This window comes from Melospiza melodia, chromosome 5 (genome assembly GCF_035770615.1).
Source record: "Melospiza melodia melodia isolate bMelMel2 chromosome 5, bMelMel2.pri, whole genome shotgun sequence".
Lineage (NCBI taxonomy): Eukaryota > Metazoa > Chordata > Aves > Passeriformes > Passerellidae > Melospiza > Melospiza melodia.
The window spans coordinates 3,571,990-3,594,503 of NC_086198.1; the positions used below are offsets into that span (position 1 = coordinate 3,571,990).

At 38.2% G+C, this 22,514-nt stretch overlaps 1 protein-coding gene across 4 annotated transcripts in view; it reads left to right on the forward strand.

Annotated features, from left to right (window-relative positions):
• CFAP97 (cilia and flagella associated protein 97) overlaps positions 1 to 22,514 on the forward strand; it is a 28,818-nt gene continuing 6,304 nt past the window's right edge. The window contains exons 1-4 of one of the 4 annotated variants that reach the window (XM_063156085.1): positions 1 to 103; positions 7,976 to 8,848; positions 8,937 to 9,008; positions 17,853 to 18,115. In XM_063156085.1, the coding sequence (XP_063012155.1) occupies positions 7,996 to 8,848; positions 8,937 to 9,008; positions 17,853 to 18,115 (1,188 nt within the window). In that variant the 5' untranslated portion in view covers positions 1 to 103; positions 7,976 to 7,995. Of the gene's footprint in view, positions 104 to 273; positions 336 to 590; positions 613 to 7,965; positions 8,849 to 8,936; positions 9,009 to 17,852; positions 18,116 to 22,514 lie in introns of those variants that run through there. The other 3 variants (XM_063156086.1, XM_063156087.1, XM_063156083.1) reach the window with 3 other exon arrangements.

Consider the following 22,514-nt stretch of genomic DNA (forward strand, 5'->3'; position numbering starts at 1 on the left):
CCGGCCGGCGCTGCGCAGGAGCGGGGCGGCAGCGAGGGAGCGGCCTCGGCGCTGCGCAGCTCCCGCCTCCCCGGCTCGCTCCTCGCTCTCTCTTCCCGTGCCTGTGAGTATCTGCCCGGCTGCCTGCGCGGTTACCACAACAAAGCCGGGAGCAAGGGGAGACGCGGCAGCGGCCGCTGCTGCTGCTTCCTCCCGGGGGTGCCGGCCGGGTGCTGGGGCCTGCGGTGCCTCCTCGCCACGGAGGGTGCCGGGAGGGCGGTTGGGGGCGGTTGGGGGCGGTTGGGCACGACGGGCATGTTCCTTCCCCGTCTGCGGTAATTTTTTCCCCAAACAAGGTGGGAGACATGTTTTGTTCGTGTGTACATATGCATTATTTTTTAACCATTATATAATTTCAAAAAATCATTTTGTTTTAATTAGCTGTGTGCCTGCTCGCGCCCCTGCCCGAGCGAGGCGCACGTAGGTGTCCCCCGAGCGCGTCGTGCGCGCTGCCTGTGCGGGGCTGGGCTGGCGTTGAGCTGCCCGAGTTTGGCCGTGCCGCCCTCAGACGTGCGCTCCGCCCCACCGGTGCCGTGCCTGCCCGCTGTGTTCCTCGGGGGGATCGGAAAAGAGGTGGGAGACTCCGTTCTGAGACACCGGGTGCCCTCGTTGTCGCCTCAGTTTGTCGGCTTTGGGAGAGAGTTACGGTGTCTGTGCGCTGCCCTTCAAGTTGCCGGACTTTGGGAGACGGCGTTGCAGTGATGCCCAGATAGAGTTCAGAGGGGTGTTTTGGTTAGGCTTAACTGGTGGGAATTAAGTCATTTGGAATGATTATTGCAGATAGCTTGCCTCGAGCGTGTTAATCATCGCCAGAGTCACGTTTCCACATTTTCCTCAGAGCTCACGTGTAACTCCCCCTGCCCAGCACAGGGCTGTGTTCTGCAGCAATGGCTCCCAAAGTGGGGCTGGCGTTTGGAAAGGTAGCTAGCCACCAAATCTCTTGGCCCCTCTGGATTAGGTTGGAAATCACAAATAAGGTAGTTCTGAAACCTGGGCTCCTGCAGCAGGGCGGAGTACTGAATTAATCTGAAAGAGTCAGTGAGATGCTGCAACAAAATGCAATATATGTTGTCTTTGTCAAACATTGGACATTTCTGGGGTTTTCATGGCATTTTAAAATGTAGTTCAGCAAGGCATATAGCACAACTTAATTTATAACATATAATCTTTAACATATAATATTTATGCCTGGTGCAAGTTTTTCCTTTCCAAACAGTTTTTTGAAAACTTGTTTAATTATAGTATGCAAAAACCTGCACATTTATAGTCTTACTATATAATAGAAATAAAAAAAAATCTAGTGTTTGCATTTGGACGTGTACATATTTTTAAATTGCGTGGTTAAAATTTCTATGTAGCATTCATAAAAACACCAGGACAAAAATGTGGGATGGAATGAATGTAATAGCAATAGCAGTGCTAAATTTCTTTTGTATCCCTGCTTTTGTCTGTAGTGAGGTGCTCAATATAGTGAATAGAGTGCATTGTACACATTTTTGCTTCTTTGAAAAAGTAGTTAATCTCTCTTTTTTTAGATAGAAAGTAATTGCTGGAATTGTCAGTTGAGAGAGAACAAAGTTCCACAAAGTTAAATTCTTCAGTGGAGTTAATTGAAGAATAAAATGAAGTTGTTGCTAAAAAACAAGTAAGCTTAAGAATGGGTTTGTGAAATAATTGGCATTTAAAAATATAGATGTCAGAGCTTTGGACTCTTACTTCTGGAATGCTTCAAGTTCTTGCAACACTTTTTCCTGCGTTTTTTGGTTTGTTTTTTTTTTTCTGTAGTGCATATGTTGTTCTTCTGGTTTTCTAAACCTAGATAATAATCTAATGGTTTAGGATAGCAACCAGAGAAAAGGACAAGTAATTTGGGGACATTCTATTCCTTTTTTTGGAACTTAAAGCTGTTATGACCTACTGGGATTTTTGTTCTGATTTTGTGCTTGCCTGCTTTTAGAATGGCATTCAGAAGGTCCTGTGTTTGTTCATAAGACTTACATGGGCTCAGAGGGCCATCAGGACTGCTAAGCCCATTGAGACTTGGAATGCAGTTGGCTGATTGGAAGGCTCAACCCAGGAACACCTAAAAGTGCAAGTTTTGTAGGATGGGTAGCGTGTGGTCATCTGTGGCATAGGGGACAGGATCATCTACAAGCTTTTTAACATCTGTCCTTTCAGATGACTCAATATTACACCTGAAGCTTAGATGTAAGAATCCAAAAGCAAGGTGAATCCTAGGTGAGCCTAGGTACTCCCTAAATTCATGGGAGATAGTCAGACTGTTCCCTCACTGCTTCCACCAGAGCTGTTTCTTGCAGCTGTTTCATTCTTTGCTTCCTGATGTTATGTTTGAGCAAGACATGGTGTAAAACATGATCTGTGTTCCTTGGCTGAATTATTTTCCATGCAACAATTTCAACTGATGTTTAAGCCACAATTCAGTAATGAGTATTTCTGATTCTTGAGGTGTTTCATTGTAATAATAAACACTGGAATTCCAGGAAACCCATATTATGTTGAATTTAATAGAGCCCTCTGTTTCAACATCTTACCTGCTTTTCCATGCTTGATATTTTCTCATCTGAAGAAAGGAGCAAGTCACAAAAATATAATGCAAGAGATTATCTCAAGAGGCTTTTACCTCATTTGCCTCTTACATGCATTCTGAGGAAACAGAAGTATATTTAGACTCTTCCCAAGTGATATTTTTTGAAGCTGCTCTTTCTATATTGATTTAGTGACTGAATTTTTATGTTTTCTCTTGCTCATCTGTATCAGGCAGTGCTTGTTCCTCTTATATAGAAATATATTCACTGAAAATTAAAAATTGCATCTTATTTTCAGTGGTTGTTGAGAATGTAATTGTTACATCTATAAAACTGGATATGTGTGTTTTAAACTGTGATAATAAGCACATCTTGTGATGGAGTGCCTTAGCAGGGAAATTCTTCCAGAAACTCAGGTCTGTTTGATGTGTGTTGAAGCACATCTATGCAAACAGTTAAAGGAAATGCTAATGACACGCCTATTTGTCTAGTCAGGTCACTTAGCACACTAGATTTATAATGTTAGAAGCATGGAAAACATTTGTAGTTTAATGGGCATTTCTGTTGTGGGAGACAGTTCACATGTTGTAGAGATGGTAGAGATGGTCTGGCATTCAGAAATATGCAGTGGTTTATCTGCTGTGGTTTACCTCCATCAGTAGTTTGTGATGTACTTGATTCCTTTATGGTCCTGCCATGTGTTTCAGGACTGGCAGATGTAACTCCAGCCCTTACGTGGCAGGTATGCTGAAGCTTTGCTTTAATAAGAGCAGTTGTTTTCCTTTTTCTTGCATGCAGTTTTGTGCTGCTGTGCCACACTCTTCCCCTTCAGTTGTGGATATCCTGGTTGAGTACATGTGGCCCCCAAATTTAAATTCTTGATATCAGACAGAAATACTCTTCATAGATATGTACCAGTATAGAAGGAGTGGGAAAACAAAGCTGGACCTTTACTTTGCTCTTCACCATTGATACCTGGCAGTGGAGTCTGTCCTTTTCTGGGCTTTTTGTACCATTAGCAAAAGACTGTGGCTATGGGTCACTTTTGGGAAAGATCAATACCAATGACCAGTTTTTCCCTAGCAGCTTGCTGCCTTCTAGTCTTTGAGGTAGCTGGAGTTGGGACTCTTCCAGGTAGTGAGAAATTGTATGGCAGCAGCCCCAAGAGACTTCAGTGTGGGTGGTGTCACTTGTGCTTGTACAAGTGGAAGACCTTCCAGAAGCTATTGCTACTTTTATCAACCAACATATGATTTGTTGTCTATATTTTTGATTGTAATTGTAAGCTACTTCTTTTCTGCCTGGGTTTAGAGAGTGTGCAAGTAATTTTCTTGGGATTCTCCGCAATGAGTGAGTAGCCATGGTCTGTTTGGACAGACCTGGTGGCCATCATCACTCCCATTATTTAACTTCAGTGTTCTCTGACCCAGCCTTTCTGCTCCAGAGGTCAAAAGGTGACCTTTGCTGAAGAGCCTGAAGAGCAAATATTTAATGTGTTTCTATGAGCGAAGTCTGGAGCTGCAGATACACACCTCTCCACATTATTGCAGCTTCTCACAGTAGAGGAATGGCTCATTTCTGGCTCAAGAGGAAATATTTTTTATTTTTTTCCTCCCTCATTTCTGCCTGTTCTCTCTCCTCCTTGCCTTGTACATCAACTTGAAAGGCTTTGCCCAGCAGCTATCTGGGGCTCCTTGGTGGTCAGGTGCTTGTGTGCTTTCATTTGCTCTAACTATGGTGGCAATTGACTGTGAAGAAGATTTAGTGGATAACTTCAAGGTTTAACTGTGTTTAAAATACCTCAAATCTTTCACTGGGTACTTAATGCACTTTGTAAGTGTTAGTTTCTGACATTGAAAAATGTTTTCAAAAGGCAGGATATGTTGAAACACAATCCCACATCTAAGTCTGTATCTTCAATTCGTGACTTTTCATGTACCATCCCACCTTTGCAGAAGAGACTTCAAATTGCAGTCATCCTAATGGGCTGCTCTTAGGCATTGCCTACAAATATATTTCAGGTAGTGCTGTAGTTGGCAGGTTTGCAGCTGGAGGGGGAAAACACTCAATGTGCCTTATGTGATTAGTGTCTTGATGTGTTTTTTGAGATGGAGGAGGATGTCAGAATGCTGCTTGTAGTTTGGGTAGTGCAGAGCAGGCTGCAGCAGCTGCTGACCTGTGCAGGGCTGTGTGTCTTTGTTCTCACTGGGGAGGGTGTGGGTGTGCTCTGGGTAGGTTGGCAGCCTCTGTGTGTCAGCCCTCTGCTGGGAAAGTGTGGGTCTCTAAAGCCCTGAAAGTCAGACTGCACATTCACCTTGGCTGCTTAGCCACTGCTTTCTGATCTTAAATGGGTCAGGCTTGAAGGGATTAACAAGTGGTATGAGCTAGTTCTTCCTAAACTAGGAAGAGCTGCAGTCAGGAAGAGACAAAGACAAAAGGGTGCGCTCGGCTGTGGCAATGAGTGATTGTTACTGTTGCAAGGGAAATGGGTGAGAGGTAGAGAATTACATGGGGAGAAGAAACATTACAGTAAAAAAAATCTGGCAAATATTTAATGGCCAGGCTGCTCTTTGGAGTTGATCATGCTTGTGTTAGAGGGTTTCATGGCAGAAAGCCACAAAAAGCATGTGGCTTTTTTATTTTTTTGTAAATAAACACAGCGGTCAGTAAAATTAGCAGTTAATGGTAAGTATTTGGCTGTAATGGCAGCTTTTTTGGGATTCCAGAGTATCACTTTTTGACTCTGTGTTTTAAAAACAGGCAACATAGCAGAACTCTGTATTTCTCACTGAAGTAAAATTACACTCTGTGTTCTATATAAATGTGAAATTGTAAATAGAACCAATTTATTGATTTAAGTAGCTTTATCAGCAAAGTTACGTCTTCTGTATTGCATCACCTTGGCAAATTCCAGCTCTGTTGCAGACCTCTCGATGCAGGAGTGGAATAGGATCTAAGAATACTAACTATCTCTTTGTTTATTTCATCTTGTTTGTTTTTATTTTAAATTAAACAATTAAATTAATTTAAAAATTAATTAATCTTAAGTTTGTGAATGATTGACAGTGAGAGACATGTCATGTTGGTTTTCCATTAAGATGAAGGCTAAAGTTGGTAGGGACTTATACCAGAGGAGTGGAATATGCATTTGTCAGTGGAATGACTGCTGCTCCTTGGGCAGGGCCAGGCTGCTGAACGATCTCTCCTGCCCTGGTGGTTGCTGTCTGCAAAGCAATTGTGTCTCAGTCTTCCTAGGAAAGAGCCCACTGGCAGGTGGGCTGTTCCTGAACCATGTAGAGTGGGAAGATGTGTGCTCCGTGGCTGGCATTAATAGAAAGGAAAGTACAAGCTTGTTGCTATCTTTTATCACCTTTTGCCAGCTCTACACTGCCCTTTTGTCTTGAGTTAAATCCCATCCTCACGTCAGAGGCTGTTCAGAAGGGTCATCTGAGAAGTGCTGTGACTAGGCATTATAGCTGATGAGATATTGTTAGTTCAGTCTCCTTTGCAGGCATAGCATTACATGAACTAAAAATACATGGATGTGGTTGCATCTCAACAAAATGTTGTATTTTAGGCTATGCTAAAGTTTTCAGCTATATTAAGTTATCCTAGTTTGTCTGCACCCACCTGCAAACCTTTTTGCCTTAGCCCCTTATGCCCTTATGTATACAACAGTACTAACATTATTTCAAATCTGTGTTTGAGACACGTGAAGTACCCCACATACCTGCTTTTACCAATCACTTGTAATATTTCTAGTTATGAGCTGGAGAGATGCTAGTTCCTTAAGTAATAAAAGCCTTTCATAATGGAAAAGAAACTGTTTTATTTTTAAATTCTGCTTCCTAATTTTCTTCATAGAATTGGCTAATTTTCTTCATAGAATACTTGCTAAATAAATATTTGTTGTCTATACTTAACAGGTTGTGTTCCCTTCTGGTTTAGATTACATGAGGTAGAAAATTAAATTTTTGTGTTTTATGCAACATCTAACTATAATAAGTCTCTTTTCAGTTCTTTGGCATTGTGATTCTTAAAACCATAGGAGATTGCAGACTTTTTGGTTTTATGTTGTGATTTGAGGAGCATATTTTCAATTCCTCTAAGCCAGTATTATTTGAGAAGTGGCAGAATATCTGAGTGACCTTTAAAAACTCTGTATTTTGAAGTCATTTTAGCTAGAACCTTTCCTGGAAATTCCTTTTTTCCGCCTTCGTTTGCCATGGCAACAAACTATATGTGGTTTAAGGGAGACCATCCATCCTGTAAAATATTCTGGTTCTCTGGCCTTGCATGGTTGCTTCCACTGTCATCATGTTTGATTTTCTTGGGTCTAAAGAATGTTACATATTTATTGATTGTAGCTTACTAAATTATTTCAACAGTGAAATCTGTTGTAAAGAGTAGGAGAAAAGTGCCTCTGGCTCGCTGGGACTGGTAGTCTTTGATACTGGCTGATTTTGTTTGGTTGTGGGGTGTTGAGATTTTTTTATTTTAACTATGTGTGTATTACTAATGAGTGGAAACTTTTGTATCCTCCTGCCACATGCATAAGATCACACACCATAAAATTCTGTAAGAAGTAGGATATAATAGGAGCAGATTTGTAGAACATAATGGTTAACACTGAGGTCCTGATGTCTGCAATATTATGTATTTGGACTAGCCATGATCTGGTCCCATGGCCTGAATGGTAACTTCTGTTTTAAATGTGCTGGTTTCATGCCTGGATCACCCTTTTTAAAGTCTAGGTTCATTTGAAAGAATTAAGTTTCCCTACTGTACTGTGGAGTGTGAGTTACAGCAAAGCAAGCTCCTCGTCCAAACTAAAACATGAACACTGACACACCCACAATCTGTCAATTTAACCTTGGAGCCATGGATCTTTCAATGTAAATTGAAATTCCTCCTAATTTTAAGTACTGAACGTCTGCAGTGTGCATGGCTGTGTCAGCCAAGATGGTGACATACTAACAAGGTTTACAATATAAAATTCCAACTAATGATAGCTCATTAAGTGGCTCTAGCTTCAAATGGCTCTACCTTAAAGGGAAAAAATAAGACATGTTAATTGCTTGTTTGTAATAGTTAAGGTTTTTTAGCCACTAAGGGTGTTTGACAAATTTGCTTAGAAGTAATAGTTTGGAAATTGTGATGGGTTGGCTAAAGTAAAGCTGTCTGGTCTAACATATGAGCTGTGTGCAATAAGGTGGCACTAAATTTTTTCACTGAGCTCACTATGAAATTATCTTTAGCAACTTCATGAAATTAATTGCAGAATTATAGATTACTAGAGCTAAAAGAGTGAAGAGCAAAACTCTTATACTAAAAGTGTATTTGGGTCTGTTTTTGCACAAATAATTGGAAATGTTTTCTGATGCTTGCAGGTGACACGTCATATTTTGTTATGGACCGTTTTGAAGACATATCAGATGGTGAAGTGGATCATGCCTTCTTTGACAGTGACTTTGAGGAAGAGAAAAAGAAAGCCGAAGAAAATGGTGAACATGTAGAGAAAGGAAGTACAAAGGCAGCTCTTGCAGACACTGATTTGGTTTCTCATTCAAAGGATGAAAAGTGTTGTGAGGAGGAAAGTGAAGAAAAGCAGATAGATTTGCAAAGAGATCAGTCCCCAGAAAATAGCAAAGGTCCTAGTGAAGAAGCTCCCTCTTTGACAGTTTCTCCACTTGCAGAGAATGCAGGTACATCTGGAGCAACACCTGCAGCAAATAGAGGAGCAGAGGAGATTGTTCCTGCTGGAATTCCTAAAATAGTTAAAGAAGGTGAAGAAGATTATTATACAGATGAAGAAGACAGTAGTGATGATGGCAAAAAACAGGTTAGACCAAAGTCAGCTAAGCAACCAAACACAAAAAAGGCTAGCAAAAAATATGGTATCAGCTCCTCCTCCTCTTCCTCCTCCTCCTCGTCCTCATCATCATCATCCTCAAGCTCAGATACAGATGGTTCTGACACAGATTCTGATAGCTGTTTATCAGATTTATCTCATTCTTCCCCAAAAAGGAATGCTTGTAGAAATGCTCTTCTGTCTCCAAAACAAAAATTCAAGTCAGCAATGAAATTAGCAGAAGGAAAACCAAAGCTTGGTGATGACCTGGAGGAGTCTGAAGACACAGTGACTGACGTAACACCTCTGTCAACTCCAGACATCAGTCCTATCCAGTCCTTTGAATTTGTAGCATCAAATGATAAGAAACTAAAAGTAAAGAGACAGGAAAATGTGAACCAAGAATTATATGGTAATTTGGAGAATTTAAGTACAACACTAAATGTGCAAAACCTATGGGGCTGGGAGATTCAATCTTGTATCTGTATTTTTTTCATTAGATTCCGAGTTTGATCGCAGATATAGTCGAAAAGTATTGCATGATGCCATGGACCTGAATCAGCTTCTGAAAGGTGATTTTTAAATTTTATTTTTACAAAATACAGCATCTGCCACTTGTTGAGAACAGCTGGGTTCTAATACACAGAGAGAGTGGGATTCTCATACACCATGTGTATTTTTAAAACTGATTGCTGCTTAACTGGTGTTGATCTAATTCTTGGAATTCTTCTCTGTGTAACAGTACTGATTCTGCAGTAGAAAAAAGAACCATGCATTGGTTTGCATATACCCAGATGTAAGATACACAGACAGGGTGAATCTAACAAAGGTCTGATATATTAATAAATTGGGCAATGAAACTGCACATAGATCTTAAGCTGTACTGGACTATGGCACAATTTAATATCTAAATTAAAGCATCAACCTTTCTGTTGAAAGGCTGGATCATCAGCCACCAAGACTGAAAGACAATCAAAATTTCATTGCATTATAGATGGTATTCATATACTTAAACTTCTAGTACCTTTTTGATAATTAAGCAGGAGTATTTGAAGTTCTTTTCTGAGCTAGGTGTCTGACTTCTAAAATACCATAGGTTGAGTAAAGGTTTTTTAAAAAGAAAAATAGCAGATAATCTGTACTTAAACTCGAGTGGTTGCTTCTGGCTAATAGACTTTCAAAATCTTAGTAATGAAGCCTAAGAAAATTTGCAATCTCTTTGCCTGCACTCATTGCAAACCCTTATTATATGGGTTAAGAATGCTATGGATGATCTCAGGTGCACATTTTAAGGTCTACATGGTGCTTTTGCATTTGTTTTCATGCCCCAGAGTTTTCAGTACTAAAATGTGTGGAATAAAAAAGGCTTGAATCAAGAAATCTGCTGATCTCAAGTGAGGAAAGCCTCTTGCAGTTTAGGTCTGGTACATTCCAAGCCAGGTTTGCTGTGTTGAAGTAAGCCTGGCACAACTAAAACTGCATGTGTTGTGTTTCTTCACTTTGCACCTTGCCAGGCTGAGCTTCTAGTGAAGAAGGATTTAGAATGTATTGTACACTTAGTTTAACTTGCCTATAGGTTAGAACTGAGGATTTTACTTGTATGGAAATTCTTCTGATGATAAGAAAAGCAACACTAGCAATCAAGAAAGGTAGAGCTTTTTCTCATCCCTGACAGTCCTTGTGCTTCATTCTTTCATACTAGAAACAATTCCAACCAGTTGTCAAAACATGATGTCAGAAGAATTGTTGCTAGGCAATTGAAATTATGATGTCCTTTGTCCTTATTTGTTCCCCATTAGCAAGAAGCTATTTAATAACCAGTGATTACCAATGGATTCATCTCATCCCTGAAACAAATTGATATTATTGCTCAGAATAGGTATTCTCAGAGATGAATCTCCTTTGGGGAGAGGAACAGAGTTTTCAGTTTTTTATCAAAACTGAAAACCAGTTCTGAGTAGAATTCATATGGTCTAGCAGCTAATGTTCCTGATTAATGTGTATATTACTCCCAAGTGCCTCTCTAAATCAGCAAGCACAACATAGCTTAATTAGTTTGGGCATTTTGAAGTTTAAATGGGGCAGAATTATTAATGGTGGAAAGTAACTAGTCTGGGAAAATAGGAGCTAATCTTATTCTGAGTTATTGCTTGCAGATTTTTTTGTACACATTAGGGGGGGAAAAAAGTGCAAATAATTTTCTCCCGCCCACCAGTCTCCATTAAATGTTCATCAGAACTGCATAGGCATAAATGTTGCTTCAAGTGAGAACACTGCAAGCCCAGACCTGAGTGCATGAAAAAAACTTAAATAATCCTTATTTGGTTTTAAAGCATAATATTCTTCCAGTACTTTATACTGATGAAGCATTTTATTTAATTTTTTTTTTCAAATATTCTTGTAATATAGCTGGACCCAAGCATTTACAGCAGTTATACAAGTTTAATTTCCCAAAGTCCCCAGACACTTGGAAAAATTTCCATGTGATCTGTTACTATGTTGTTTCTATGGGGCACACAGTAATTAATTTTGTATGATTATTCACATCATCAGTGCATACATTTGGGAGCTCTGGACTCTCTTCTATTAAAAAAAGAATTGCAAGAACAAAAAATTTGTTTCTTTGAACAAATTTCTTTTTGCAAGAAAGAAACTTGTTCAAAGAACAAGTTTTGGACTAGCACAAGAGTCTGGTTATTAGAGGCAGCAAGGTGGTTTGTATCTTAAAGCAGAATTAATTTGAAGCATTTAGAAACTGTTGCAGTTAAATTTAAAAGTAATTGAAAAAGTTTTTGCTTTATGTCTCGTTACCTACTTGTTTTCGTATTGAAAATTATTCATTTGTAAGCATTTAAAAAATTATATTAGACAAATATTTATCATGTCTTTACAACTCCTAAAGCTATGCTTGTTCTTGATAAAAGCCAAATTTTCTATTACACATTTCTTAATAAGATAAAATCTCACAACACAATTCTAGTTGGAAATCTCATAGTTTTCCTGCTCTTTATTGCACTTTGATTGTTTTTAGATGGGTAGTGCTGATAGCAGGTGTGATTATAAATTTTCAGGTAGAAGTACAGTTTTTCTGTTGTTTCATGATGTTATTTATATCTTTGTATGCAATTGTTTTGTGATTCCATGATGTTTCCATTTTGCTATAAACCTTACAGATACTTCAGAAAAGTAATAACTGAAAGAAATATTCTAAACCTATACTAATAAAAAATGTCAGAGCTATTTTCTCTGCTGTACTCTTGAGTAATCTGAACACAAAAAGGGAATTAAGTATGACAATGCAAAAACAATCTTTTACAATCTATTTCTTTGAAGGCAATTTTATAAATCACCATGTTAGAAAGCTGGGAATAAAATAAATTGGAAAATTTTCTGATGCTATTTTGCCTGATCCTATGTCTTGATTATTATGCAGATAAAGAGATGGGTTAAGTATATGAGTGTGAACTAAGCACTCATCTATCTCAACCCATTTTGCTACAGATTTGCTCTGTCTCTAGACAGATCTCATGATTTCTGTAGTCCAGAACAGAGTTGTCTGCTAAAATTGCTCTGTATCTCTTTATCTAAATTTGTTTGGTATCAATACAGTGAGATAGCACAAGGTATATACAGTGCTGAAGAATTTAGTACTTCGTGTTTTCTTCTCTGTAAAATAGGGTTGATACCTGCTTATTTTACAGAAGTGTCTGTGAGAATTAGTCTGTAAATCCATGGCATTAGCTATTATTAACTTGAGGAGGCGGTGTGCTGGGGTAAGTAGGGCAATTGGCCACAGACTGAAGTTCTATCCTTGAAGCTCTCACTGACCTCTGTGCTGATAAATCTTTTTGCCTCTTCTATGCCTTAGATTTTTAAAATAGAGGTTCCTCTGTGAAAAGCTCTATAATATAAATATTGTGATTATAAAAGTAAAAAGCTCTGTGTTTCTGAATAAAATCTATTGTAGAAAATTAAATAGCCGCTTCAACTCAACATGAAGCAATCACTTCAACTTTTTTTTTTCATGTAATTTGTCACTCAGGAAATAGAGCAGGTTTTGATAACTGAAACTTTGTTCTCTTCAGGGATATGTTATCTGTGTGCTCATTCATGCTGAACTAGTGTATTTGTAGAAAAGCTGCTAAGCAGTATCTAAATTTAAAGTAGACTGCAATATACACATACCCAAACTGTAGAGTTGAACTAAGCATATATAGCTGTTCTATGGAATTCTCTTCAGTGTGTATGTCAGAGTTTGAACTAATTTTCTGTATGTGTGTGTATTCATATGCTGGGTTTTCACAGGCCTAGAAACTCATTTTGAGGTGGAAGAGCAATTGCTAGCTTGTTCATATGTTTAGAATTTCAGAAGAGTTTGAAAATCTGCGAGATTACGGAGAGATACAGGCTCCCCCACATTCATGAGAAACTTTGTAATTATGGAGGGGAAAAGTCCAACACCTCTAAGATATCTTTCTCATGATATCAAGAAATAAATAGCAGCCCTATTTAAGCATGTTTAAATAGGGAAATTTGTACCTGAAAAGGACATTGTCCATTTCTTAAAAAAACCCCTCCAAATCTTTAATTCTCCAAAATCCCTTTTAAAGGGCTCTGTGGCCTGCAATAATGGATATTATAGGAAGTATTTGTTTAGAGGTACCATAGGGAAATAGTTTCACTCTTAAACTATTAGATATTGATGAAGAACTGTGATTTATTTAATCCTTTTGCACATGTGGTAGTGTAGCAATATAAAATAAAATATCAGTCAAGTGTAAACATTGAAGCGGTTTATATTGGGATTGCAAAAGATACACTGAAACATACATGATTTTCATTTTAGCCTTAATACTGTTAGGATGGCTGTATCATCCTGTCCTAATGCATTTGACTTGCTAATTATATTTTATATAAGGTTTGGCCTTTTTCATTCTGGAAGGTTATTTCAGTGCTTAGAAGTTGAAAGCAATAAACAGCCTGTTTATGGCTTAAAAAAAAGTCAGGTATCTCTCCATGGAAACCAGCTTTCATAGAAATCCTGTGAATACCAGGGAATTTTCTTTTCCTGCTTACCAGCAAATGAGAAGTAGGCTCTACACTGTGCAAGTTGTTATGCAAATGTTGCTGCTTATTTATCATCTACCCCAAATTATATTTAAGGTCTGACTGACAATGAAAGTAACTAGTGGTTTAGTTAAGTTACTAATTACCCACTGATAGAATACATATATGAGAGGTAAATCATATTTCATTGTTCCAAGACTTACAAACTCTTTAGAAGCTTAAATCATAACCTTAGAACTGTAGTGTTATCTCATGTTGTCAGTGGCCACTGCAAAAATAGTCAGGCTATTCAAACACTTGGGCTTTGTGATTAAAGAGTAGTGTGGGTGAATGATGAATAAATCATTGAAATAACTATGAAACTCAAACACCTGAGTTATATAACATGAACTGTGCTCTCAGTATTTAATAGCATTTGGAATCTTACCTTTTATTTTGCTTTTATTTGCTTATTGATAGTGAATTGTCTCTGGTTTTGTGGGTGTGTGCTGACCTCACTTAGACACCTACTGCCATGAAAGCAGTGTTGCCAATGAGTGCTAGTATGCATTCAGTGCATAATGGACATACATTCCTGCTGTGGATTACCTACTTTTCTGTCATAGCAAGTGTGTGGAGAATAGGAATATGATGCTGTATAAATGGTGATTTACAGAGGCAGGTTGGATAGATTTTCAGTTTGGTGATTGGAAGCAGTGGTAACTATTACTGCTGATTTGAAATTCAGGGGTCAGAAGCATCTTTCTGAACCATGGAAAGAATCACCCCTGCTTCAGGGAGACCTACAGAAGTTTTCCCCTGCTGCTTTCTATATTGCTTCTGTGACTTATTTGAACATCATTTAAGGAGTTGTGATTTCTTCTGCTTATTTGTTTAGGAATATGTATGCTGTAGTATTAGTGGTGCTCTTTCACAAAAATGACACAGTATACATTGTGTTGGCTTGTTTTTCTACTAAGCTTTAGACTCTGCTGTGACACAGTTCCTTTGCAGATCAGTATTGCATTTGTGTGGCTTAAAAAAGACAATTTATGGGTAGGGTCCAGTAAGTTATGGTATGCTTTGCTGTGGTGTTTTCTGATTAAATTCTTCCTGAGCATAGATCTTAACCAAGTAAAACATAACTCCAATTAATTAACAGTTTGAAGAACAACAAACCAGATACTTTTACTGTGTTATCTGATCCAATGCTTTGGTGTATTGCAGCAGTGTTGCAGCAAAAAGCTAGTTGTGAAGTTTCAAATGGGTTCCTGGGTCATATAGAAGGATAATAATAAAAAGATTATTTAAGGAACTGGAGAGTTTTAGATTGGTGTTTTCATTCCATCCCCTTGAAAAAACACTTGCTACTGTATGTGTTGCACTGGGTCTGAACTTCTGATGCAAAATTAATGAGTCTTCTGTAATTTAGCCATCTGTCAATAGATCATTTACTGGGTTTTGGCAGTTGTCTGCTAAGGCTTCACTGAGTAACTTCACAACAGAACCTTTGGGGTGTTCTTAATTCCTTCTCTGTATTAATATATTTCTCTTGAGTTGTGATAAATTCAATATTATGACTGTTAGCAAGCTCTCAACCTCAAAAGTTGCCAGAAAGCTGTTTGCAGTAGTAAAGCCAGTTTCTACATTAAGAATAAATAAATAATAATGAGGCTAAGAATGAACAACATATGGAAGAAAGTGGGGTGGAGTTTCTTCCTGCTGACACAGGTGGGAAAAGCTATCTTTGTGGTGAGGTGATAAAAGGTGTGAATGAAGCACTCTAGAAGTGATAGATATTTAAAGGAAAAAGGCTAAGAAAAGGAAGAAGGAAGAAGAGATGAATGAAAAAAGGAGAAGTCTGTGTGTTGAGGGGGGGTGTGGCTGAAGAAGCTGGAAGATGAGAGTAAAGTTAGTAACATTTTGTCCTTGTATATACAAGTAGTACCCAGCAGAGCAATGCATGGATATGTACATAGATATGTATTCACTCTATTTGCCTGAGAGCTTCTGATAAAATAGGGGGTGTTTAATGCTGCAGAAGTTACATACCACTATCCCCAGGAGATCTGAGTGACAAAGTAAAGCAGTGCTTCTTGAGCCCTGTGTGTAGCAGTTGCTCCAGGGTTCCTTGAATCATTGTTTCTAGTAGCATTTACTGACCAGCTTTGGAGTAAAAGGGAAAGGCCTTTGTTCCACGTCATTGCTCTGGTTTTATTTTTTCATCACACCTGACAGCAGTTTACCAGAAAAGTGAACAAGTCAGAAAATAGGTAGTAAGTAATTACCTTGAAGCATTTTTAATCTCTTTACTGGCTACAGTTCATAGTTACACCCAAAGAATATAAAGTCTCTGCCAAAGTATAACCTGCTATCTAATAATTAAAAGTCACTGACCAGTGAAGGCATGAAACACGTATTTGTACCTGAAAAAGTCTTTATCCAGAATGCAATTGCTTTAAATTAATTTTGACTAGTTGGCACCTTCCACAGAGGCAAAATAATTGTTGGAAATTTGTGCTGACAGTCATTCAGAAATTTAAATGTCTCCTGTAATAGACTTCATCATCAATAGCATTGATGCCACAAGACTAGGTCAAAACTTGAGTTTAACAACTGTTCTTTGTCTCAACTGTATTTCCACTTTTGCATATGACATGCAGTCCTCTTTAACCCATGAGGTGCTATGGCTATAAGGCAAAAGCTCCATAACAATACAATTATCAATTATGTGACATGATATCTTCTTCACATAGTTGTTCAATTTACTGTCATCTGGCTGTGTCCTGCAGTGCTGATTTTGCCTGTTCCAATAAAGGCATCCTGTAATATTTTCTATTGAGATGTATGCTGCAGCTTGATGTGAATTGTGCAGCTCTAGTTATTTTCTTTGCATTTCTCTTTGTCCCTTGTAGGCTTATCCAGATGAGTCTCATTCCAGGTTTGTCTCCTCCAATGGTGTTGATGGCTGTACTAGTTTTACCTTGAGAATAACTTACTAAACTGTAGAGATGTTTCTAAGACATTTATATTGTATTAACCTGTTGGTTGGCACACTTGATCTGCGCTAGTTTACACTGGTTTTGAGGTGATTTGCATCTTCTCTTGACAAGCAAAAGCAGAATTTGCTGCTGTGGGCAACCTCACAGTTAGAACTGCCTAGGGACACTTCTTGTCTATATTGGCTAGTGTAACTAGCAACTTTAATGAATTTCAACATTCATCTAGAAATTAGTAAATGTTTGAGTTTTACATTTTGAATACCGTTCTTAAATTTCTCAAAGAAAATAGCAACATTTACTTGCATCAATTCTGAAATAAAATCAGTTGAGATACTGCAAGAAAGATTTAATTTCATCTTGAAGTGAGAAAATGCTCTTCATTCTTTGAGTTTTCTTCACTGTTAGGCTGCCTCAGACAACTCTTGCGAACAGATTGCTAAAGCAGAAGTGTTTGCTGAGGAAATATTACTGCCTGCCTGGGTTTGTTTTTTTTTTTTTTTCTTTCTGCTTTGAATGCTTTTTTTTGCCTGTGTGGGACTTCTAGGGGTAAGAATGAGGGATGTCTTCTGAAGGCGCTGTGATATTGGAGGAGTGTGGGGAATGGGACAAGTAAGGCTTTTTTTGTCTGTGTCTCAGCTCCAAGAATGTGTCTAACCTAACCAGGTGCTGCCATTCCTGTAGCACAGCTAATGCAGTGGTTTGATGGGGTAGCACCATGACAGCAAAACTCTCACACAGCAGTTGCCAGAAGACCTGCTGCAGAGCTTTAGAAAGCAAAGGCTTAGAAATAGGTCAACAGCAAAGCTCCAGTGGAACTGTAATAAATATAGCTGGCTCTGGCTGAGAGTGAACTTTTCCAGTTATCTCGCAATTGTGCTCATCAAGTTGCTGTGCATTTTTAAGTGTGCATTCTTTGTCTTGATACCTTATTGTCATTATTTGATTGTTGTTTGCTTACTGTTTTAAATTTCCATGCCCCAGTAATTTTTCTTTGTTATGTGTGCTCATTCATTTCTCTCCATCCATTCAATTTACTTCTCATCATTCCCTTTGCATTTCCTCCACCAACACGATGAATTGCTTTAGGAGTTAAGTTTCAGCAAAATCACTTCAGGAAATGCACTTTGTGCCTCTGTGTCAGGCTTCCCCAGTGTCAGTTTTCTGTCTGAAGCATTTTATCTATTCTGCCTCTTAACTGAGATGGATACCTTAGATAAACTTGGGAGCAAAGTTTAAATTTTTTTTTATGGCAAACATCTAAATACTAATTTATGTTTTAATTCTTGGTTCTGGTTTATGTTTACTCCTGGGTTCCTGAAGCTGTGTTTTCTGATCTCCTTGTTTATTTCATCTTTTTCGATTTTAAAGCTTTCTTACAGTTGGATAAAAAAGAACAAAAACTAACCATCGATCTGCCATCTAAAGGAGTAAGGAAAAATTTCTCTTTCACAAACGAAGAAGTAAGACAGATTGATCGGGAAAACCAGAGGTTGCTGAAGGAGCTGTCCAGACAGTCTGCAAGGCCCAGGAGAAGCAGCACGCTGAAGAAGGTGTCTGTACCACCAGCCAGATTGTACCACAGTGCCCTCAACAGGCAAAAAGAGCAGCAGAGGATTGAAAGAGAAAACCTGGTGAGTTTTCAGTGTGGTTGTGGATCAGTAAATTGAGAGGGACTATCTCTTGTCAGATGAGCTGTTGCTAAATATTTAGAAGATTAATGAGGCAGCACATGGACATTTACTGCAATAAGTCTTCAATAAATTTCCATTACTGTGATGTTGGAATAATTGTTCCTATGGGTGAGTTTCTTGGATTTTTGGGAGGGAGGTGGGAGTAATGATGGGGTTTTTTCAGATGGAAGTAGATTTCAGTTTATATGCATTTGCTCTACTTTGGTATCGTTTAATTTAAGAGGAATGACTGTTATTGTTAACACACTCAAAACACTGGACAGCAGTCTGATTGTTCATTCTGCTTCATTCTGACTGCTAGTTTCTCAAAAACAGGCTTGCATAAAATAAAACAATTAATATGATAGCATCAAACTCATTATATTTGAAATACAGAGGATACGAAGTCAGTGTCAGTTCTGGTTTTTGACTCATAGCTATCTCTGTCTTTGAATATTTATTGCACTCTGATTGCCACAATGCAATGGCAATTACAATAGCTTCTTTACTGGAAAACAAAAATTTAGACACATTTGTAGGGATATTGCCAGAGTCCTCAAATAATAGAAGTAAAACTGGTTTAAATAAGATACTCTTAGTAATTGAATTGAAATACATACATGTAATAGCATTTTATTATCTCTTATGTATTTATCAGTGTGTTTGAAAAAACGATACAATTATAGTTTAAATAATTGGAAAATGTGTACTGGAAGTAATATATTACTTTTTAGCTTCTGTGTAACTATAGGTTGCAATTTCCTTTTCTGTACACAAAGAGATACAAATTCAACATGGAGAAAGACTGATTACTGTATTTGGGAAAATCTGTTAGGCTTTCATTCTTTCAGCTTTCAGATATCTGGATTGTTCAAACTTTTCAAATTAGGAAACTTTCTTCTCAGCTCCACTAGACTGCAGTTTACATTATACTTTAAAGTCTGAAGGAATTTAGCACAAGATTTTGTTATAGATGTGTGATATTTGTCATTGGCTGGGAAAGAAATGTGTTTAGGTCAGTAGGAGGGTGTTGATGGTGTTTATTTCAAATGTTGAAAACGGGTCTTGCTCTATGACATGAGCCTTGTTAAATTGTTCTTGGGTGTTGGGGAGGAAGTGCTGTGCCACAGTGCCTCAGGATGTCACAGTTATATGCTGTACTGCATAACAATTGATGATTACAGTAAATGAATGTATAGGATATTTTAAAATACACTTCTTTTTACTCAAAGCCACATCCCCTTTCTCTTACGATATATTGCAATGTTGGTTCAAGACTGTCTTGACTTTGCAACTTTTGAATCAAAAATGCAGTAGACAAACACATAGTCATTTCACATATTGCTGCTTTAGTACACATTAGAGATGAATGGTGGTTGCATGAAGTCTAAGAAATAGTATTGTATAGTTACTTATTCATTTATAGTTTAGTTGTTGCTGTCAGCAATGTGAGTGGACATGTTTGATATGAGAATTAATGTTAGGACATTGTGTTAGTTCAGACTATAAAAGCATTTGGTTTATTCTTTTCCCCAAACTCAGGATGATATATTCTGTTCTTCTTTTTGGATCAGTGATTCATCAGTGTAGCTCTTCCATTTTGTTTAACTTTGCTATAATTTTTTTAATATTTTTATTATGTTTGAAGTGTATGTCCCCCTAGAGCATCACAGTTTTAACATACTGATTTTTGTAGCACTACCTTTTGAGATTAGAGGTGTCACATACTTCTCTCTGAAACTGTAAATGAAAGAGCAGCCCTACCCTGCTCATTGATGTTGGTTTTTTGTCTTTATATGGATAAAAGTATGTGCTTTATGAACATGTTTTCTTCGGGTCAGCAGCTTTCCTCACCTTCTTAAATTTAAAGAGGTGGAATTGGTGGAATTCTGTGGAACTTTTCTATCAATCTTTTTTCTCTTACTTCTTGGGAATCTTTGTTTTTATACAAGACCTGAGGGTACTGCAAAGAGGATACGGTGTTTGATACACCTTTTTAAAGTGTTTGTTGGAGAAGGATGCAGAGTTTTGTAAATAATTCAATAATAGAAATCTACAACAGTAGTCTCTGCAGGGGATTAAAGAATTTTGATGCAGAGATTATTTTTTGCTGGTGTTGGCTCAGCTTTTATAATTTTTTGTCATGAGGTTAACAACTTGGCTATGGGAATGTTCATTTGTTCTACCAAAACATTCTTGGAGTAATGCCTATATTTACAGTTATCAGAAAGATTGATTTCTCTTACAGGCATTTAGTATCAGAAATGATGCAGGAAGGTAAGTAAAATTTTAGGAAATTAGAGAGGAATCTGAGTGCTTTTGTGCTCCCTAGCTTTGGAAAGGGGTGCCAAGAGGTACAGGAAATATATCTTGTTCTCACAGACTGTGTTAGAAAGAGCAATGACAGATTAGCAAGATGCATTGCTCTGATGAAAAGTAGTTTTAAAGTACTGATTAGCAATTTATGGGAAAAGCACAATTAGCAAAAACAGATGACTGCTAAAATTAATGCCAGATTTTTGTAATTGCTGCTTTTGACTGTGCTTTCATAAATGGAACCTACTTTTGGTTGCTTTTCAGAGCTAGCAAGATCAGAGTGTGTCTCTTGCCAATAGAGGATGCTGTTGATTCAGAAAACATTCTACTCTTGTGTTTGAAAATAATTTCAGTCCCTCTTCAGTGGAAAGGAACTTCAGTGTGACTGATGTGTTGCTTTGTTCCCATGTCTGCATATATGTGTGTCTATTTGTATTGATACAGTAATCATTTTCACCACTGTAAATAAGATACTGAAGACTATATGTCATTGAAACTTTTAATGGTTTATTGTTGGTTTTTTATTGGTTTATTATTAATGTAATGCTTGACATATACAGGGAAGTGTTTGGGGTCCTTAAAATACTGATTTGCATTAATTACATAATTCTTCAGTCACTTCATCAGAACTTAGGAGACATTCATATCTCTGTGTTTTCTGATGGGTTTTTCATCATTTTTATTAATTCTGACTAGGATTTAGCTGTTAGATGATCTCAGTGAGCCAAGCTGCTATGTTCAGCCAAATTCCTAGGGAACAGTGACCTTTTGAGTTCACCTAGGAATTTCACTGGAAGATCTCAGCAGCTCTGGTAGGGGCAGTTCTCAAACCTTAGATCAGGAGGGATAAGGGTGTTCCTTTTTTGTGGATATTTGGTCTTTCCATGCATTCCTGCACCTCATGCTGTTGTGGCTCACTGCACATAAGACTCCATGTTCCTCATTCCCTTATATCTTATTCCCACAAACTGCACCCTCAGTCCTAATAGACCCAGCTCTGATTCCAGTTCCAGTATAATGGCCCTTCCACACAAATTTAAACAAAAATCACTTATTGTGTTTCTCTGCAAGGGCTTTCTCTTTTCACTTACTTGGTTTCCTGAGTTCTCCGTGCTGCAGATTTATTCTTGCTTCTGGCCACCACTTGTTGCAGTCAGTGGCCTCTACCAGCACAAGGATTCTTCAGGGAGACTTTCCCTTCTTGTGCAGTCAGAGCTGGCTTTGTCCTGCTGGAAATTCTGAATCTCCTTTAGAAATGCATTTATTGTGCTGCCAGAAATGAATGTGTATTTATTTGTCTCCATTTGATTTCATGGTACAGATGTGCTGTCATAGTTGGGTGGGGGAGTCAAGGGCAAGGGAGGGACAGTGCTTTTGGCCATCCCTACCTGGCTGACACCAGAATATTCCTTTGATCCTGTGCTGCACTGTGCCTGCCCTGCCAACTGTGTTGTGCTGCAAGAAGGGAAATAACTTGTCAGCATGGAAAGAAGTAGGAGAAGGGCTACTGGGTTATCAGGGTTGCACCTGAGCACATTGTACTTTTCTCCCTGGAAGTAATCCATTCTGCTTTTTCTCTGCCTTGCCTTTTTCCTGTCCCCAAGGACTATCCCCAGAGTTAGAGAGCATCACCAGGCCTTGGACACTGCACATTTACATGGTTGTGTTCAGTCTCACTGGTCTCAGTCAGGAGGAGAAAGCTGTGCAAAATGCAGTTGTGAAAGACAGTGTAGTCTCATGTGTGGTCTTAGGAACTCAGAAATACTCATGTTGTATTGATGACTCCTCAGAAACTCAAGTACACAGAATCTTGTATGATATTTTCACTTACGGAGTTCAAAGGTGGTGTATGCCAATCCAAAAGACAAAATGTTGGTCGTTCCTGAGATGAAAAAATGCAATGCCAAAAGTTTCCATGGCCTTGTCATAACAGGAAGCTGTGGGATTGGCACACAGATGTGCATGGCTAAAATATGCTAGAGTACAGTGCAAATGTAGTATAATTCTGTGATGGTAGTATTTAGGCTATAGGCTCTTTGTGGTC